Source organism: Erpetoichthys calabaricus, chromosome 2, assembly GCF_900747795.2.
Source record: "Erpetoichthys calabaricus chromosome 2, fErpCal1.3, whole genome shotgun sequence".
In the NCBI taxonomy this organism is placed as follows: domain Eukaryota; kingdom Metazoa; phylum Chordata; class Cladistia; order Polypteriformes; family Polypteridae; genus Erpetoichthys; species Erpetoichthys calabaricus.
In genome coordinates, this window is record NC_041395.2 from 134,145,068 (window position 1) to 134,165,297 (window position 20,230).

The 20,230-nt window shown below is 36.1% G+C and overlaps 1 protein-coding gene across 1 annotated transcript in view; it reads right to left on the bottom strand.

Moving 5' to 3' along the window:
- LOC114646354 (rho guanine nucleotide exchange factor 26-like) overlaps window positions 1-20,230 on the bottom strand; it is a 111,791-nt gene that overhangs the window by 65,673 nt on the left and 25,888 nt on the right. Inside the window, exons 5-6 of the mRNA XM_028794513.2 lie at window positions 16,801-16,857; window positions 14,355-14,515 (exon numbers count right to left, since the gene is read on the bottom strand). Coding sequence (XP_028650346.1) covers window positions 14,355-14,515; window positions 16,801-16,857 — 218 coding nt within the window. The remainder of the gene's footprint in view (window positions 1-14,354; window positions 14,516-16,800; window positions 16,858-20,230) is intronic.

Below are 20,230 nucleotides of genomic sequence, written 5' to 3' on the forward strand. Positions count from 1 at the left end.
GGGAGATGAACTTTTAATGAAAATTTGAATGAAAAATGCAAAATGTATTATATGGGAAATATTTCACAGATTTATTGCATGCATTTTCCAAAGCCAATGAGCTTCTGGATTTATTCTCACTGCTACTGCTAAGTTTGATCTTGTCAAGTGTAGACTTCATATGAATAATTATTTCAACAAAAAGTAAAAGAGTGCAATATTTTTTTAACATTTTCATATTATAAAAAGTGAGTGAAAATGGCCTTTAAAATATAAATCTGTTACATAATTTCATACATAAATATTTGATTGTAAGTACTATTTAAAAATAGTATTCTAAAAATTAACAGAAATAACAACAGAACAGTGGGAGAACAACATGGTAATACTTTGTGCAAATGCATCATTATCTGGAGGGATTTTTCCCCTCAGATAAAATAAAAAAAATACTACAAGGACATTTGTAAACTATAGTACTTTTACAAAGGCTTATTTTCTCTGTTATTTCATATAAACACAAAACACAGTAAGAGGTGGAGATAAAATGTTATTTTATGAAAAGCCTTCCTTCCGTCTGTACAACAGATATGTAAATGCACTTTAATTCTGAACAGCACCTTTTAAAATAACTAATACTAGCTTAATGAGTATATTCCATCTTTCCAGACTTATTATATATATTGTTTAAACAAATTTAACTGAGATCAGTAAAGGGATGTTTAGGTGTATGGAAGGCAGATGCCAAAACAATAAATTCAAAAATAAACACTAGACAAAAATTAAGAGCTTTGACCATCATTCTACAATAAAAGAAGAGATGGCTCAAAAACAGTTTAAGAGAAGAAAGACTGGTGAGTGTATCATCCCTGAACAAGTATAATAAAAGAAATAAAAAAGAAAGGTGCTCAAACATGAGCATTGAAAAAATAATTATATATATACATAACTCAAGAAATTGAATACTTCAGACTTGTCTTCAGTAGGAACACTAAAGAAGATGCAGACAGTAAACCCTGTTCAATAAACACAAGGTGGAAACACTCTGCAATTTTTATAGTGCTTTTCACAGTCAACGTATATACAAATGCTTTATGGATTTATTGTATTAGTTATACTTGGTGAATTTTACAGCATTCCACTAGATAGACTTCATTATCAAAGACGTTACTTATTAATTAATAAATTATTTGAATAGAACAAAACCAGTCGAGGGATTACACGAAAATAGCACACAAGTTGAGTTCACTTTTCAACCTGTCATTGAATTTCTGCCAAAGTAGTATAAATTACAAAGATTTTCCTATAATCTTTTCACGGTGTTTACATTTATCAAAGGACAGGTGCAAAACTTCTTTCAACTTAAAACTACCCAGGGCTGCAGTGAATCTGTAAACTCAACTTAAGAGTGTCTAAAATCCAAATCTCTTCTGGAGCTGGATGCAGACATCTTCTAGTTCAATGCAGAATGTTATATTTAACACAGAGAATGCATTCCTTCCACCAATGGGGTTAACATTTAAAACATTTAAAGGCAAAAATCTCTTCTCATACAATTACCCTGCACACCTAACCAGTCTTACTTGTTACAAAAGAGAGATCCTGTAGACATAAATAGGTAAGAAATGTATGACAAGTACATATTATTGTCTTTTGAACACACCCTTGACATTTTCAAAGAGAAATCTATTAAAGACTATGTTTAACTTTTGCCATGACATGGCTTCTTCTAGTAAGACATTAAAAGATGTTTTTAAACACATCTAAATTGTAGCAATAAATAATGAATTACCGGTACATGTTCAACTTCCGTATCCTATGTATCTGTTGCAAACCAATCACTGCAATCATAATACTGTACTGTGGGCTACATAAATCTCATGCAGCCTATCAAGTACTTTCATTCTATATCTGAATTTATGTTGTGTAGTGTTTAATGTATTGTTTAACTTTGTTCTTTATGTTACTGCAAACAATTTGGTTTTAAACCGTACTCTGTATATTATAAATCATCTTTCACAAACATACTTTGTATAGTACTGGACTAAAATATTTTAAATTTAAGTAAAGCACTAATAAAGTCCCTGTGATTAGGTGTATTTATTCAGTATCAAACATGGTCAAAATAACAGCAATTTGCATGATGTTCTTTGAAAAATTGTTAGAATATATCAAAATAATCACTATTTGAAAAACAGTCTTAAAGAAGGAAAGACAACTACTCTTAGAATGTGATGATCAATATCTAAAAATGGCATCTTTAAGAGACAGTAGACGAATGAGCAGAATCAAAGAGTTGACAAATCTTGTAATTGTGACAAGAAAACAAGCGTTAACAAGACCTTAAGTGACACCTTCCTTAATCACATTCGAAAATCTTTTTTTCAGAAGTACTGAAGTATGGGTGCCCTCACCATTTTATACTTTTTACATACTTGTAGTGATTGATGCCTGTGTACATCCTTATATAACTTGCACCTCTAAGCACATTTTAATATTCTAGTGATTACAATTGCTGTCTGGTAATGCATTAAGTTCTTTCTTGTTCACTAGGCATTTCAGATTTATCCAGAACTGAAATGCATTGAGAACAGAAGTAATTGAGATCCATCAGTCTGGTAAAGGTTATAAAGCCATTTCTAAAGCTTTGGGACTCCAGCGAACCACAGTGAGAGCCATTATCCACAAATGGCAAAAACATGGAACAGTGGTGAACAGGAGTGGCCGGCCGACCAAATTACCCCAAGAGCACAGAGACGACTCATCCGAGAGGCACAAAATACCCCAGGACAACGTCTAAAGAACTGCAGGCCCACTTGCCTCAATTAAGGTCAGTGTTCACGACTCCACCATAAGAAAAGACTGGGCAAAAATGGCCTGCATGGCAGATGTCCAAGACGCAAACCACTGTTAAGGCTTGTCTCAATTTTGTTAAGAAACATCTCTATTATTGCCAAGACTTTTGGGAAAATACCTTGTGGACTGATGAGACAAAAGTTGAACTTTTTGGAAGGCAAATGTCCCGTTACATCTGGCGTAAAAGGAACACAGCATTTCAGAAAAAGAACATCATACCAACAGTAAAATATGGTGGTAGTAGTGTGATGGTCTGGGGTTGTTTTGCTGCTTCAGGACCTGGAAGGCTTGCTGGGATAGATGGAACCATGAATTCTACTGTCTACCAAAAAATCCTGAAGGAGAATGTCCGGCCATCTGTTCGTCAACTCAAGCTGAAGCGATCTTGGGTGCTGCAACAGGACAATGACCCAAAACACACCAGCAAATCCACCTCTGAATGGCTGAAGAAAAACAAAATGAAGACTTTGGAGTGGCCTAGTCAAAGTCCTGACCTGAATCCAATTGAGATGCTATGGCATGACCTTAAAAAGGCGGTTCATGCTAGAAAACCCTCAAATAAAGCTGAATTACAACAATTTTGCAAAGATGATGGGCCAAAATTCCTCCAGAGCGCTGTAATATAACCTTTATTAAGGCTTTGTTAATGCTGTAACCTTGAAATGCAACCACCTAAATAGACATTTACAGCATTTGTACATTGTAAACAGCACTTAACATCCTGTGTGCATTTTGTTTCGCTATATCTTATTGTAAAAGAAATTACAATATTACACTCCTATATTAGATATACCTGCTTGTTATTGTCAGCTAAAAACATGAAGATAAGGCTAAAGTGGACATCTGATCAACAAAAGTTCCATCCATCCATCCATTATCTAACCCGCTATATCCTAACTACAGGGTCACGGGGGTCGGCTGGAGCCAATCCCAGCCAACACAGGGCGCAAGGCAGGAAATAAACTCCGGGCAGGGCGCCAGCCCACCGCAGTCAACAAAAGTTGACAACTGACAATAATAAATGTGTCGCCTGGTACGACAAACCTCAATTTCTGCTGTGACATGAATGCAGTAGAGTCACAATTTATTCATAAACAGCATGAATCCTTAAGATACATCCTGCTGCGTGTAAAGGTGTAGGGAATGTTTTGTTGGCACACTTTACGCCTTTTAATAAACAGTTTGAGTGTGGTTTCAATACCACTGCATAGATAAGCACAATTGCTGACTATGTGCATCTCTTATGGCCACGGTTTGCCATTTTTTAAATAGCTATGTCCTCAATATGGCATGGAAGGCAGAATGGAGCACAAGTCTCCATCTTTAAAACTGGGAAAAGGGTAATGTGCTCCAGTTTCCAAGGGTTCATAGACTGCTGACTCCCATTGAAAAACCAACATGGCATACTTTAATAGGGACTCCATTCCGGAGCCAAACCTACGAACTAGAAGAATAATGAAGACAGGGAAGAGTGAACCCAATTGTTTACAATTGCACAGATATTTGAAGCTTCATGGGAATTTTTCAATCCCATCCATATGTGTTTTGTGGATTTTGAAAAAACTTATACGACTGTGTAACACGTAGTATTTTGTAGAATGTGCTTCAAGGGTGTATGGTTCTTGGGCAGCTGCTACATTACATTTGATCTCTGGATTCACAAAGCAAGAATGGTGTTCAGATAAGTTGGTGTTAAGTCAAGTCTGTTCAATGCGGGTCAAAGTACATCACGCCTTATCTCCTCAGGCTGTTTGCGGATGATGTTTTCCCCTTGACTTCATCAGACTGTGGTCTTTGGCCCACACTAGGAAGATTTGCAGCAGGACGTGTTAGAAGATTGCGGAGGATAGGTTATGTGGTCAGGTCAGCTCAATATACTGCTAGTGTAGCACTTACCAGGATTAATGGAGTGGACATAATTATAAAAGATAACAACATCCAGCAGGATAATGCATGATGTCACAAAGCATGCATCATCTCAATGTGGTCCTATGAATTGTGACTCCAGTTTACTCCAGTGGCCTGCACATTTCCCCAAGCACAATTCAAAAGAACTCCTTTAGGATGAAGTTGAACAGGAGAGTTGCAGCACATATGTTTGGCTAAAAATCTACAGTAACTCTACAAGTCAGCATGGACCAAAATTTCTAAGGAATGTTTCCAGCAATTTTTAAATCTAGGCCTGAAAAAAGTAATGCATTTTGGCGGATAAATGGGGTCCTATCTGGAACTAGACAGGCGTATTAAACTAGCCACTGCATGTAACTGGAAAATATTTATGCTTTAGGGTTCAAAACACAATAGCAAGCTAGAAAAAAACAGCCATGTATCTAAAAACATTATTCCATTATTTTGGCGAATACAGGATGAGATACTCAAAAAAATTTAGTTGCCAGCTAAGTAAATCAGCCAAATGGACCAAATTAAATACAATCACTTATGAAATGTTTTACATACATTTGTTCAGTGTATTTGGTATAGCATATATTTATTTAGGGCGGCACGGTGGCGCAGTGGTAGCTCTGATGCCTTGCAGTAAGGAGACCTGGGTTTGCTTTCCGGATTCCTGCGTGGGTTTCCTCCCACAGTTCAAAGACATGCAGGTTATTGTGTATTGGTGATCCTAAATTGTCCCTAGTGTGTGTGTATGTGTGCCCTGTGGTGGGCTGTCGCCCTGCCCGGGGTTTGTTTCCTGCCTTCCGCCCTGTGTTGACTGGGATTAGCTCCAGCAGACCCCCGTGACCCTGTAGTTAGGATATAGCGGGTTGGATAATGGATGGATATATTTATTCAATGCGTATTTTGCATGGGATTGAGTGACAATTTAAAAATGACTATTTAAAGTGAATAAAAATGCATTATGTATACATTTTTCTAACATTGCACCTGTCACTGTGAGCTGCTCTATATTCTTCAATTAGCAATTAACAAATGCTTGTCACAGGTATACAAATGAATTCTTAAGTTAAAGTGTCTTTAACTATATCTATACACTTTTTCATATTTATCCTGCCATTTATATATCAGAATCTGCCAAAGTCTTTTCTAGTAAACGATAGGGTGAGGTTCTGCCCTGATACTAGGATTACAGCAAAGCCAATTTCTGAAAAGGGAAAGTGAATTAACAAAAAAACGCTTCAGAACTGAAATCTGGCTCCTATTACACAGTTTCTGCTGTCCTTTAAGGTCATGTCTCATTTTATGGTTTGTACCAGTGCACTCTCTTTTCAGCTGAACAATAATGCTATACAGCCAGGGGGAAATGCAACAGAGAAAGAGAGGGTCAGACTGTTTTTTTTTTTCTTTGGTGCTTCACAACAGCTATTTGTGATGAGCTCTGAATGAGCAGCTGGAATGTTGCTGACTGTCACAGTGCCAATAAGTTGGGCTCTTGCATATACTAAACTTCTCAAGACATCTGACAATAAAAATGCACCACTGCACTGACGGTTTCATAATAAACAGAGGTAATTGTATTCAAATTGTAAATATGTTTTCCCCAATTTAGTTATCCAACTTTTGTTGGCACCACTACTCACCACTTGGCAATAAAGCCCAGTGTGTGGTACAGTTAGTCTGGTGTTCAATGAATGAATCAGCTACCAGGTTCTACTCATCAAGTTACTTCTACTTAATAAAGAGAAAAAAATAACAATGTGTTATATCCTCTTTGCAGTAAATAGTCCACCCTACACTATTAGCAAAACATAAGATTATGATTTATCAGTTCTACATCCATTTTTTTATTGGCAGATGCTCAATTTCTGGCAAGGTTACAGGAATTTCTGATATAAAGGCAGTAATAAATGTTGATCAGTAGTTTAAGCTGATCCATTTTACTTTTAAGTTGGCAAGATATAACCGTAATCTCATCATTTAGGTGCTATATGTCAATAGCAAAAGACAAAACAACAATACAGTATACCATAATGGTAGGTACCAGTCTTTCTTCTGCATACTCAGATGCAGCAGTGACACTAACAAAATGCTGGCAAAGGTTTAGACGGCCTAAAATCTTGACTTGGTATTTTGTTAAAATTATTTTAACAGAGATTGATGACTGGACAGTATGACTTGTTTACATCTAAGTTTGGATCACAGTAATTTCACAGCATTTTGCCTTTTATTTGGCTCATAGGCCTACGCTACTTGGTGGATATTTCAATTCCTTGGAAATCGTAAAAAAGATACTTTTTCTTGTATATATCTAGTGGCCTGTAAGACCTGGCATGTAGGGGGTAGAAGCTCAAAAAGTGGATATAGTAGGACACCACAGGTGTGACTGGTAATATTTTTATATGCAAGGGAAATGTCAGAGACAACTTGGGGCATGGTTAGATTGTTTACTGGACAGATATGCAAAAAAATGGGCAGTTTGGTATGGCATAACTAAAAATCATCTAGTGCTCACTTATTACTAAATTTAGATAAATCTAGCCTTGGGTGGCAAAAAAAAAAAAACATAGATCTTTATCTGTCAAATGTAAAAAATAACAAATAAAAACAAAGCCACATACAAAAGAGGATGTGATACCCCTTCATATTAAAACATTTGGAAGTTTGGTCTGGGGCCTTCAGATAGCACTATGCCAAACACAAACAACATTTGCAATAATGTCACAGAAGCTACTGTCACTGCTTATCTGTTTGAAAAGTGTGATATAGCCGTGTGCAAACAATCTGAAACACATAATAGTACCATGAGCTGTATTATTACCTAAAGGAAAACACCAAAGACAGTTGCTAATCTTCCCATGAGCATATAGCCCAACAAATTCTCCTAAAAATGACAGCATATGATGTGCAGGGAATTTACAGAGAATGCAAAATCTGTATAAAAGTATTAATAGGGCTCTGGCAATATAGTAAATACTACAGTATATGTCTCATCAGAAAAAAAATAAATAAATAAAAGTTTTATGGAAGGGTAACAAGAAGACAACCCTTTCTCCTCCAAAATAAACATGGTAACACAACTTAATTTTGCAAAGTTTAATCTGAATTAACCACAAAACCTCTTGAACAATTTCTTCTCAACCAAACTGGATTCGTCTATTCACTGGCAAAAAAATGAAGCATGGGGTATCACCATAAGAACTACATAACAACTATTTAAACACAGTGGTTGAAAGGTATCTGAGTTGGTTTGCAGCCACAGGACCTGTGCAGCTCATATGAAATCAACTTTTTACAGGAAAATGTGAAGCCATTTGTCTGTCATCTACAATTTGGCTGAAGTCGGTTCATGCAGGGTGATAGTACCACAGCAACTCTACAGCTGAATGACTGTAAAATAATGGAATCAATGTTTCAGAATCAAATGCCGCAGCAGGACCTTTGCCTAAAGAACAGTAAGGTGGCAAAGAGTAGTTGAAGACGTCAGCAATAGATATACATAAACTTTATATAAACAAACAACAATTGGTATATCCTGGAAATATAATAGATGCTCTGGAAAAGGATTCTCTGGGACACCACTGAGAAACAAATATTACTAAAAAGAAGCCAGCTGGTTTTCCCCACTTTAAAAATTGAGGAATCCAAAAGGACGTACAGTATATGGTATTCTGCTGTTCATTAGAAAAGGTGGGAGCAAAAGGTCATCAAATACCAGGTTTTCAGCTTCAACACTCTGCCCAAGATACAGCCCATGGTTTATTAATAAAGGCCTCTCACTCCCTGCCAGTGCCATATTGAGCTTGTGGAGCCACAGCGAAAGCAGGTGTATAGCAAAGGTTTCACTGACAGGGATATATTATTGTCCCAAACACAGAGAAAGATAGAAAGAGAAGCACCTTGGAAACTGATTTAATATTAAGGCTGGTAACTAGCAGATGCTGTACACCAGGCACGCAGTGACAAGAATTTGTAAAGCAAAGCCTAATGGGTCAGCAGACAGTGTTGTTCTGTTGTTTGCATAACTCTCATATTTTGTCCTCCCTTTGATCATTACTACTTACATTTTTGGGGGTTTAAATTTATTATTTTTGTTACAACCTGCAGGTTTTTTTGTTTTTTTTTTTAATTTTTCTGAATTAAGTTGGCATACAAAGGTGCTCCCCCCCACCTTTCTCTCTCTCTCACATATTTACTGTATATATATATTTTGCTTCTCACAACTGAAAGAGGGCACCGTGGCGAATGTTTGCCGAATGGCAGACCAACCACAAGCGTTACCTGGTAGGTAACCACCCACACAATTCAGGTCATTGAGATATATATATATATACATACATACACACACACATACACACAGCATATACTACAACATATATACAAGTATTCACACACCTTTAGTGTTATACACTTGCACATACTTTACATGCACAAACAGTGTGAAAGTGTGCGTGAATGTCAATGAAGACAGCAGATTTCCATATCCTTGTACATATTTTAAATGAAAAAAAAATAAAGAAAATATACCAATGTACTCATTCTTTACCCATTAGGTCAGGTCATGTTGGGAAGCATGCACTGGTACAGAGCTTTGCCGAACCCACTACACGATGAAACAGCTTTGGATCATGGATGGCACGTGGATTCCAGTCCCACCCTCTGGAAATGACCCTCCATCTGCCGCAGCCAGGTGTCACCTTGGCTTGGTCCAGCCACTTGGGTCCTCAGCTATGTGGATACTACAAGCCAGATCACCCTCTGGGAGTCACGCCACATGGCCGTAGTGCTGTACCTGACCCTCCCTCACAATGCAGGTAATGTTCCTCATTTGGAACTCCATGAGGAACCACTTGTTCGACAAAAAGTCAAAGCAGCGGTACCAAGGATTCTCTGAAGTGACACAGTACTGAAGGAGTCCAGTCTTCGTCTCACGTCACTAGACAGCGTCCATGTCTCACAACCATATAGCAAGACAGGAAGCACCAGGACTCTAAAGACTTGGACCTTCATCTTTTTGCAGAGATATCAGGAGCACCACACTCCCCTATCCAGCGACCTCATGACTCCCCGTGCTCTCCCAATCTGTCTACTGATTTCATAGGAAGAGTCACCCATACACATCTTTACACATACGTATGGAAAATGCCATTGTGCTTATCTGCAATATTTATTTATCAGCGGATTATTATGCCTTGCCATGAAACACACAATGCAACCCATAATTTTGGTGCCCGACTCGTAGTGACCTTGAAATTTGTCTTCGATTCCTCATCTAATTACGATGCAGCACTGTACCTCTCCACACAGGAAATACATGACCGCATGTAAACAGAATGGGGAAAATGCCAGGAAAGCCCAGCACCATGTGCCTTGACACAAGTATGGCTGAACGATCACATGCTGTTCTGACACCAACATGACGTATGAAATTAAGTTGTAGGCCACAAATTAAGTCTTCAGCAGAATTTGAAAGGCCACCCGTGCATAACTTGCCACAAAGGCCGTGGTTGACTAACTGATCAACTATGGCTGAATGATCACACTACAGCTCTGACACCAAAACAACCTTGACAATAGAAGTGCCCAGGAGTGTTGGCTTTCATGAGAGGTGCATGCACCACTTAGTCCAACTTCCTTTCAAGCAAAATAACTGACAGAAGAAACACACAGGACAGGTGTTGATGGCGACCTATGTTACACAGGCCAGCTGCTCCTCTTCACCACTCACTTAAGTGTGACATTTCCTCATCCTAACAAAGTTCTCATCACCTTCTGCTCACGAACAAGATGACAGCCACCTCTACAGTGAAACCTGTGTTCCTGTACCTCCTGACATCCACATTCACAAACGCTCTCTGTGAAATGCAGTTCACAACTACGTCTTTTTGTCTCATGGTGGGTAGTATTTAGCCAAACTGCACTTACAAAAGACACTTTTCCCACCTTAATTTTCATCTGGACCATATTCTGAGAAGCGTATGAGCCCAAAAGTGGCTTATACAGTACAGTGCTGCCAACCACTAACAATTATTTAACATCATCTATGCATAGACATTTGGCCCACCACCATGTACTTGGTTAAGCATGCAGTTCATTTTACTGTGTACACCACATGTGACAATAAATGTGAAATGAACAGCCTTCTACTTTAGAAAAAGCCAACACTGTTGCCAATTTGCGTATTGGGATTCACTTTACAACACAACTCAACAATAAGTGCTAACTGCTTTTTTGAAATATGAAAAGCACAAACAAAATTACAAAGAGATATGATGGAACAGAAATGACCTCAACTTGTTTATTCAAACTCACTGTATAATAAGTCAGTACTACTTTTAGGCTTTGCTGCCAAGATTTTTACCACTTTTTTTGCATTGAATAAATCAACTTTAAATCACCTTTATAATGTTTCTGAACACTGCTATTGTGTATGTCCTATACTGCCCTCCTACGGTAGATGTTTTTCTTGGCCTATGTACCCCTCCATTTACTAATACAACACAAGTTAAACAAGAATACAAACTACAGGTAAAGATAGATGTCATACAGCTTCCAAAAGTCAAAAAGTATTTCCTTGACGCTTTTATGTAAGATCAGTTTACAAAATTAATATACATATGCTGAAGCACACTGTCACCAAATGGCATGCTCTTAAGCACTTCCATGTTATAAGGTAGTATGGCACACCCTTCATCAAATGCTTATCAAGGGGGTACATCGTGTTCATAATATCAACATTTATTTTTACAGCTACAAACTTAAGCCATTTATTTTTAAAAACAACAACTTAAATGTTCTGTGATCTGTGAGGATACCTGGATTGATAGTTCTAAATTAAAGCCCTTAAATTTACGCACTCTACCCCTCAGGCTTCGCTCATTGTTTGCGGTCTGCTCTACACCTCTCCCAGGTGTTGAACATTTGAATCCCCTAATCAGTCAAAATAAGTCACTAATTGCCAGAATGTTTGTAGCTATTCACATAATGACTAGGGAGATACAAACATTAAAAAAGAAAGATACTGAATGGTCATACACCCTGAACTGCTAAACAACACTTTAAAAAGAAAACAAAAATGGGTCACCATTTTCCAGAAATAAGAGGCTTTATAAAAATTTTAAATTTTTAGTTTGGTCCATATAGATTTACCCTGTATGGGCAACAAGAACATGCTGATTCCTTTTCTTAAGTTTTTGGATCTCAACAATGAACCATCCTGTGCAATACTATAAACACATTAAATTATGTTCACTACAGGAAGATTTAAAATGGCATAATCAGAAATTGAGTAAAATGCTTCATTATTAGCCATTTATGACAGGATGTGAGAGTCAGGAAGCTTCTTCCAGGAATCACTTTTTTAAAAAGATGCAGTACAAAAGGACAATTGGCTTGAGAGTATAAAATTACCATCTGAGTTTTTAGCTGACAAATACACTTTATGATAATAAAACTCATACTGAAATTTGAAACGCATCATATAATAAAATGTCTCTCTATCCATGGGATTTTCCACTAAACTTCTCAGCAGTGGGCTTCCTGGCTCCGAGTAAGTGTTTAAAAAAGACTAGGCTCAAAAACCTAGATAAAACTCACTCTGAAACTGTATCTTTCCATGCGTCTATTACAGATATAAAAGTCTCTGCCTAAAGCCAACAGAGGCAATCCATACTTTTAAGGAGAAGATTTTTCATTGCAAAGGAGAGAGTGGCTCATTTATCAATAGTTAATATTTTACATTTGGCAGTTTTTATATGTCTCTTTTTGCTTTAATGCCCAAGGCAAAAATTACACATGTACAACTATCACAGATGTTTTAGACACATAAAAAAGCAGATTTTTATTAGTTACCCTGAAGTTCTAACCATTCTTTAACACTGATGTTGTTAAGCGAAGAATAAGAGAATACCAGTTGTTTAATTGTCATTATGAATGAGTCCCTATGACATGATAAAAAAAAATCTTTAAAAATATTAAAAGAGATAGTCAACAGAGAAGTATTCACCTTGTTCTGCACAAAGAAAGCCCAACAACTGGTATGAATGGGCCATAACATATGGAATAGAATGGCAAGAACAAGAAATACACAGGATGGACAAAAAGAGAAACTGGATACATGTTTTGACTACTGCATCTCACTAAGGTTTCTTCCTGCTGTAAGTGGTTTTCTAAATAACATACACATGAACAGCATAACTCAAAATAAACAATTTGGTTATGTTTTTTTTTTTATCTTTAAATTTGGAAGGGATATTTAAAATGAATGCAATTCCCATAGCACATAAAATGTTAACTGCATTAATTTTATTACCACATTTAGGTCAAATAAAGTATCATTAGTGAATATAAATACAGAGATAACAGTGCCAGTCAAGACACATCCGTTCTCTAATAGTTTCTTACTTGCCAAAAAATGTTAACAACCATCTCAGGAAATTTCAGACTGTTTGCCTTAAGCAACATACCTTTTGCATCCCTCATGAAGTCTTAAAATGATGGTACATGATATACAAGGTCAATTATACAGATGTTATTCATTCTGGTCACACTGTCAACTTGTTGATTTAAAACACTAGGTAGTAAAAATGTGCAAAACACAAAATAAAAAATCTATACACCCTTACTAAATATTTCACCTTTTCTTGACATCAAGACAAAACACATTAGACCCTTTTCATCGTTTAATGAGATATTGTAACCAATAGTATATAAGAGTCAAATTAAAGGATAATTTTAATGGAAAATAATTAAATGACAAAAAAAAAACAACTTTTGACATTCATTGCATACTCCCTCCCTCTCTTTACACTGACTTCACAGGCCTATAGTGTTTTCCACAGCTCATCTTTCACTTGGGATTGAACCACAGTGATGAGACAACATCTGAGACAAAGCCAACTTAACTTTTAACTATTGGGCATATGCACGCAATACACTGTGAAAAGCTGACGTGTTGTAGAACACTGCATTGTTGCCTCTTTTTAACTCACTGTCCTTGTTAAAAGCAATTCCCATTGTAAATGGCTTTTTAATTGAGAATGAATTTGCCCTTATCACCTGCAGCGGCTTGTCACCATAGTCTTATGTCACACTCCATTGCAACCAGGGCACACAAGTGACAAAACTGGCCAAGGTAAAAATCCATTCTTTAGTCAAGACAGCTAAAAAAAAAAACCTGTCCATATAATCAATGACATTAACACACAACAAGAGACTTGCATGCCAAACAACCTTGCAGCATGCACAAATGTGTATATATCACAATATAATTAAACACATGTATACTGCTGTATTTAAAAAACAATCCACTCATGAACTCAAACCTATGACTTTGCTCTGACCAGATGATCTGTTAAATCTAAAGAACACCGACTTAAAATGACAAAACATTACTATAGCCCAAGAAACTTCAATCAATCCACTCTGCAAACACAAAAGCCCCTATGTAATACTTAATGAATCACTGTTCACTTATGACATCAGTGTTAACAGGTTCATTCTACACCCTAATTCAAAACTTTGAATTATTCACTCATTGATATGAGAAAGGTATGTAAACCTGCATACTCTGTACCAGTATAAAAAAACAAATACAAATAATGAAAAATAAGGGAAATAAAACTTACTTTTTGCTTGCTTCATAAACATCAGTTATGTTAGAAAAGAGGTGATGATTCTCAGTTTTTGTCATTGTATCACTTAGGTCACTGGAGTTCTTAAACATCCGGATTAAAATCTCCAGACTATGCAGGTAGGAGTACTCCGAAGAAATAACTTCAAAAATTGCCTGAAATAAGGGTAAAATGCTTATTCTTAAAAGAAAAAAAGAAAAGAGAAATTCCAACTATGGTCAATAAGGCATGCAAACTATTTTTGGTTACAAGGCTATATGCACACAAGGCAATAAAACAAAAGCAAATGGCTAGTGCACATCTTTTGGTGTTCCCCCACCTTCCAAGATTCCTATAATTGATCAACATGCCCAGGACCCTGAGCCCAACTGACACCTCAGGTATCAATTGATTTCGCACAGAATCATGTCTGGGGCTTCTGTCAGACACATATGTCAACTTAACAAATCAACTGAAAACTATACTGTCTTTGTAATTTTTTTTTTTTTTTACACAAAATATTAAAAAAAAACAAATAAAAAACACACTGCCTTTTTAAGAAATGTCAGATTTCTAAGAACCTTATGGAAATGTTACCATTTAAAATCTGAAGGTAAAATAAAATACTATAGAATATACAGTATTTCTATAAGCTTAGGGGTAATTTCAGCATGTATTTTTAAAGAATTATGTGATCATTATTGACTACCTGATATATTTTAACATGTAACATATAATTCTAAAAACCTACTTAATACAATTCGGGATTGTTGGTGAGTCAGGGTTCATCATGACACGTTGAGATGCTTGGGAGAAAAACACAAAAGAGCCACATACAAGCTATCAATCCATCACAATGCCCATTTACGTGCATGCCCAAACTCTCAACGGGTCAATTTAAATTCACTTATTAACATGAATTAATTTGGGAACGCTGAAAGAAAACCAGAGTATGTGGAGGAAGCCCCTTGTTGATATTAAATGAACATGTAAACTACACATGAACAATGAACCTAGGGCACTGGATCCATGAAACAACAGCACTGATGCACTGTATTGTTAATTGTAACATACAGGGTACTGTATGCACATCATAAATTTATTCACCAACATTTTCTGTGTAGTAACTGAAAAATAATCAAATGCCAGTATTTTTGTCAGTATATCAGTCCCACATTAAATTGCAGATATTTTAAATAAGCAATGATACTGTATGTTTCTTATGGCTTAAACCTGGAGGTCCATCCCAAATTAGCTATAGAACAAGACTGCAATAATGCAGTCATAATTGAAGGCTACGTTCCAGTAGACTCCATACCATACAAATATGTGTGTTGTGCATGCTTTTAATAAGTATGTCACATTTTTGTGAATTTCCCCTTGGGATTAATAAAGTATCTATCTATCTATCATTTTTAAATTGTTGTAGTAATGGCCATTCATTGACTTCAGAATCCCTAAGAAGAACCATAAAGCTAGTGTTTAAAAAAATAATTTTTACCAATGACGTGTATTATGAAGTTCATAATTTTGGCAGCGCTTCTAACAGCATCTCCTGTGGTTCATATTAGATATTGTATTGTTACAACAGTTTGCCTTATCCTGCAAAGCAGTATTGTGGCACGAGACACATGAATGTCTGGCAAATATAGAAACTTTAAAATACTAACTGCTAAATTTTATTTTGAAATAAACATATTGAACAGTTAATTGCATCACCATTGTAGACTAGTTTCAGATGCAGAGAGATCCACTTGGCTTAAAACTTGTCTCGATTTTAACCTACCTCAACCGTAGCATGTTTGGAGTTTCTCCTGACATCTGTGTGGACTTTCCTCACACATCCCAAAGACATGCAAGTTTGATTAATTGGTGACTCTGAACTGTCCCTGTTTGAGTAAGTGTGTGTGTACGTGCCCTGTGATGGGCTAGTGTCTGGCATCGAGCATTATGATCAGTACTACAATAATAGGCATCAGTTCCCCACAATCCTGAAGTATATGGCAGGGTTACAAAATGGATATAAGAACAGACAGACAGTTGAAATGACATTCAGAAGCTGAGTACAAAAACTTTTAATACATACAGTAGGGAGAAAAATGTCTTACTCAACAGAGAGACACCATAAGTTAAAATGGTTGTGACTCACAGCAGACTGGTTACATCAGTGCACTCTAAAAGCATGCATAAATCATGTATTTTATTTTCTGAATGGGACAACATAATGAAATACATGGACGTCTTTTATTTTGTCTTGATTTTTAGTGTTGTCTTTAAAGAGAAGTAGGATTTCCATTGCTTTCTTAAGTTACAGTAAATAATGCAGGATTTTTAAATAAAAGATATAATTCCTACAATCCCACCCTGAAGTTTAAGCACTAGAATACAAAGTTAACTTGTCCAGTATAAATTTAGAGAATTCCACTAATTAAAGTGATATAAGGACATCAGTATTGTCTACCTCTTGTCTTTTTCTTTCTTCCTGGCTTAATTTCTCAGCGATGCCACTCTTCTTCACCTACAAAAGCAAAACCAACATCAATCACTGTTTTTTGCTTAACAGTTAAGAAATAAATGCTCATATAAACTATAAATAACAGAATATCTGCAAAACATTGTTAAAATGTCATTTCAGGAATAATAAACCGTGGTGTCTTCACATTTCAAAAAATATATTAATATTCTCTGTCTATCAAACAGACTATATTTTACATTGCAGTTTTCATAGACTGAAACGTCAAAAAGAGTTTCACAGACAAGAATACATAATATAAATCATCATCACACTAAAATGTTTATTGCATGACAGTTTGAACCAAGAAAAATGACATGAAAATATTATGAGTAACGGTCTTCCCACATTCTCACACAAAGAGAACAAATTTACACACACACACAACCACAAGTAACATAAATGAAGCAGATTAACTGTAAATCTCATAGACGGCACAGCAGAATTAGCAAAACCACAGTATTTAGTAATTTATGAAGTAAAATACACAGAATGCAGGTGTAAAATACGGCAAATTAAAAGAATTGTATAGATGCAGGTTGTGACCTAACACAGCAACACACACAGACCTAAGAAGAAAGTCAGACGTGGACTGCCTTTTGACAGGAACTGCAAAGCAGGGCTTTAAACTTACTAAGAGGCTAATTTCAGAATAATGTCAAGGACTTCACAGGTTTAAACATTGTAAGCATTCTGTGTGACTATCAGAAAAATAAGACAATAAAGTCAAGCAAACAGACAAGTGATGAGATTTTAATTTAATTTGAACTATTTTTAACCTGTCATATTCTCATTAAACTTCTTTAAGGCAAAAAACAAAACAATTCAACTGAATGGCATCAGAGGAGAGGCATAGTATTTCTCTATCAAAGACACAGAAGTCTGATTGCACAGTGACAATAATTATTTGGCAAATGGCAATATTAGCTTTCTTTGCAGCAGAAATGTGAAATGAACTCATTCTGCATTATATATGCAGCAAAGGACTTTGTTCTCTTAATTTTAAGCAGTTATTTCATGCTGACATTGTTAAATAAAATGTACAGGCTGAACACATATACAGTATGTCAAGGGTGTATTTTGTGGACAACTAGGAGAACGCCAGAACCTATTAAAATCATGAAATTAAGGAAAAACGAGAGAAGTTTAAAAGCAATCAAATTGAGACAGGTTTGAATAAAGGAGAAAAAAATACAATTTGCCTTTATTATCCAGCCATCCATTTTCCAACCCGCTGAATCCAAACACAGGGTCACGGGGGTCTGCTGGAGCCAATCCCAGCCAACACAGGGCACAAGGCAGGAACCATTCCCAGGCAGGGTGCCAACCCACCGCAGATTTGCCTTTATTACTTTTAATTTAATTATGAGCTGACAAGGTTAAAAAAACATACCCACCACCAGCTTAAATCTGCTGCTGTACATCTTCACAATGGAGAAATATGAACTAATATGGAAACAAAGTATTTGATACTGGATATTGACATAATTAGAGCTCAACTGAGGCACTGCAACTAAATGACAGAAGGCTTACTATTATGCTTAGTCTGTGTTCAACATCAACAAATCAGCAACATGTTATTATAGACTCTGCATAATTACACAATTTTATTGCACGCATTTATGGGTCATTTTTATATGTCAATGTCTCATTAGTTAAAAATAATAGCATTAATAAAATATGCATGGGAAAGGTAACAACACAACAAAAATCTGTTATATATTAATAATAATAATAATAATAATTCAGTACATTTATATAGCGCTTTCTCAGTACTCAAAGCGCTATCCACACAGGGAGGAACCAGGAAGCGAACCCACAATCTTCCATAATGTCACATAACATTCTCATAATCCAGTTCATGGTCATGGGGGCCACAACCTCTCTCAACAGTACTGGGCACAAGGCAGGTAACTCACCCTGAACAGGACGTTCGTCCATTGCACACATCCATTTAGAATAGACAATCAACCTAACATGCATGTCTTTTGGGATGTGGTAGAAAAATCTTAAGAAACACATAAAGAAAATGCAAAGTTCACAGAGAAAACAACTGGGCATACGATTTGAACCAACCCAGGAGAGTGAATCTGGGAGGAAGCAGTGCAAATCACCACACCACTGCATTGCCCAGCTCAATAATGCATTAGATAAAATTTCATGTCCTTTTCAGCTCTAGGAAACTATTTAACAAAATATTAAAGAATATTATAAAGATATATTGTTCATTTATACATTACATCTATTAATTTTCACCAAGGTACAATCAAGAATACCTGTAAGTTAATTGGGCATTTTGTATATGGGATAAAACTAGAGCACTGTGAGAAAACAAATAGACACAATACGCACACGATTCGATCCCCTGGTGCTGGAGCTATAAGGCAAATTGTGCCACCCAGTAATTCCTAGATTTTATTCAGTTAATAAAAATCAAGCCATTTTATTATATGTTAAACATGATCAACTGATATGACACCACATTTAAAAAAAACAATTGTGAGTTAAAAGTCAAAAAAATGTACTTAATAAGCACATTTTAGTGCTGAAACATGTGAAATAGTCTGTAAGGAAACTACCAAATAAATAAGTACAAAATGAATGTATAAAAGCAATCAGTCCTCTAAAATATTTCCAGAAACTCTGCTGGAGTCCACTCATTGGCAGTACTAAGCAAGCACTATATGTACGTGATACATCTCACTACTTCTTTTGCTTTTCTTAAGCTGTTATGTTCACAACAGCTGGTCCCTCTCTTCTTCACTTTGGCTGTGCTCTGTCTAAATAAATGAAATTCCTCTAAGGGATAAAGGACAGCAACATAAGTCGTGACAGCAAAAAGAAGAACACAAACTCCAACAAGAAAAGAAAAGAAAAACATATAAAATATGATTATATTAATGAAAACGATTCAACAAAGTAGGGACTAGTCTGTGAATGTTTTTATAGCTCTATTCTAATTGCAAAATGCATTAGGATACATACTCAATTAAAAATTACATTATACTATAATGATAAAAAAAAACAATTCCTAGCAGAAACTTTTAATTTATGTCCATTCCAGTATAAAACACCAGTACTAGTGGACCAGAAAAATCCCCAGATTTAAGCTATTCATAACTGAGATTAATTGATGAAGGAGAAGCAAAAAAAAAAGTGCAATTCCAAGAACATTCCAAAAGACTTATTTCTTTAGGCACATAGTGTACTAGTGTTTGATATGTCTTTGGGTTTTACTGCGTTACACTGCAGTATACAGCAAGGCATTTCATAGAAACAAGCTGGTTAACACCAGTATTGAGTGACTCAGCTTTACCTTTCAGATATATTTAATAACTTCAATAGCAAGATAAAGGAGATTAACCAATGTGTGTTTTTA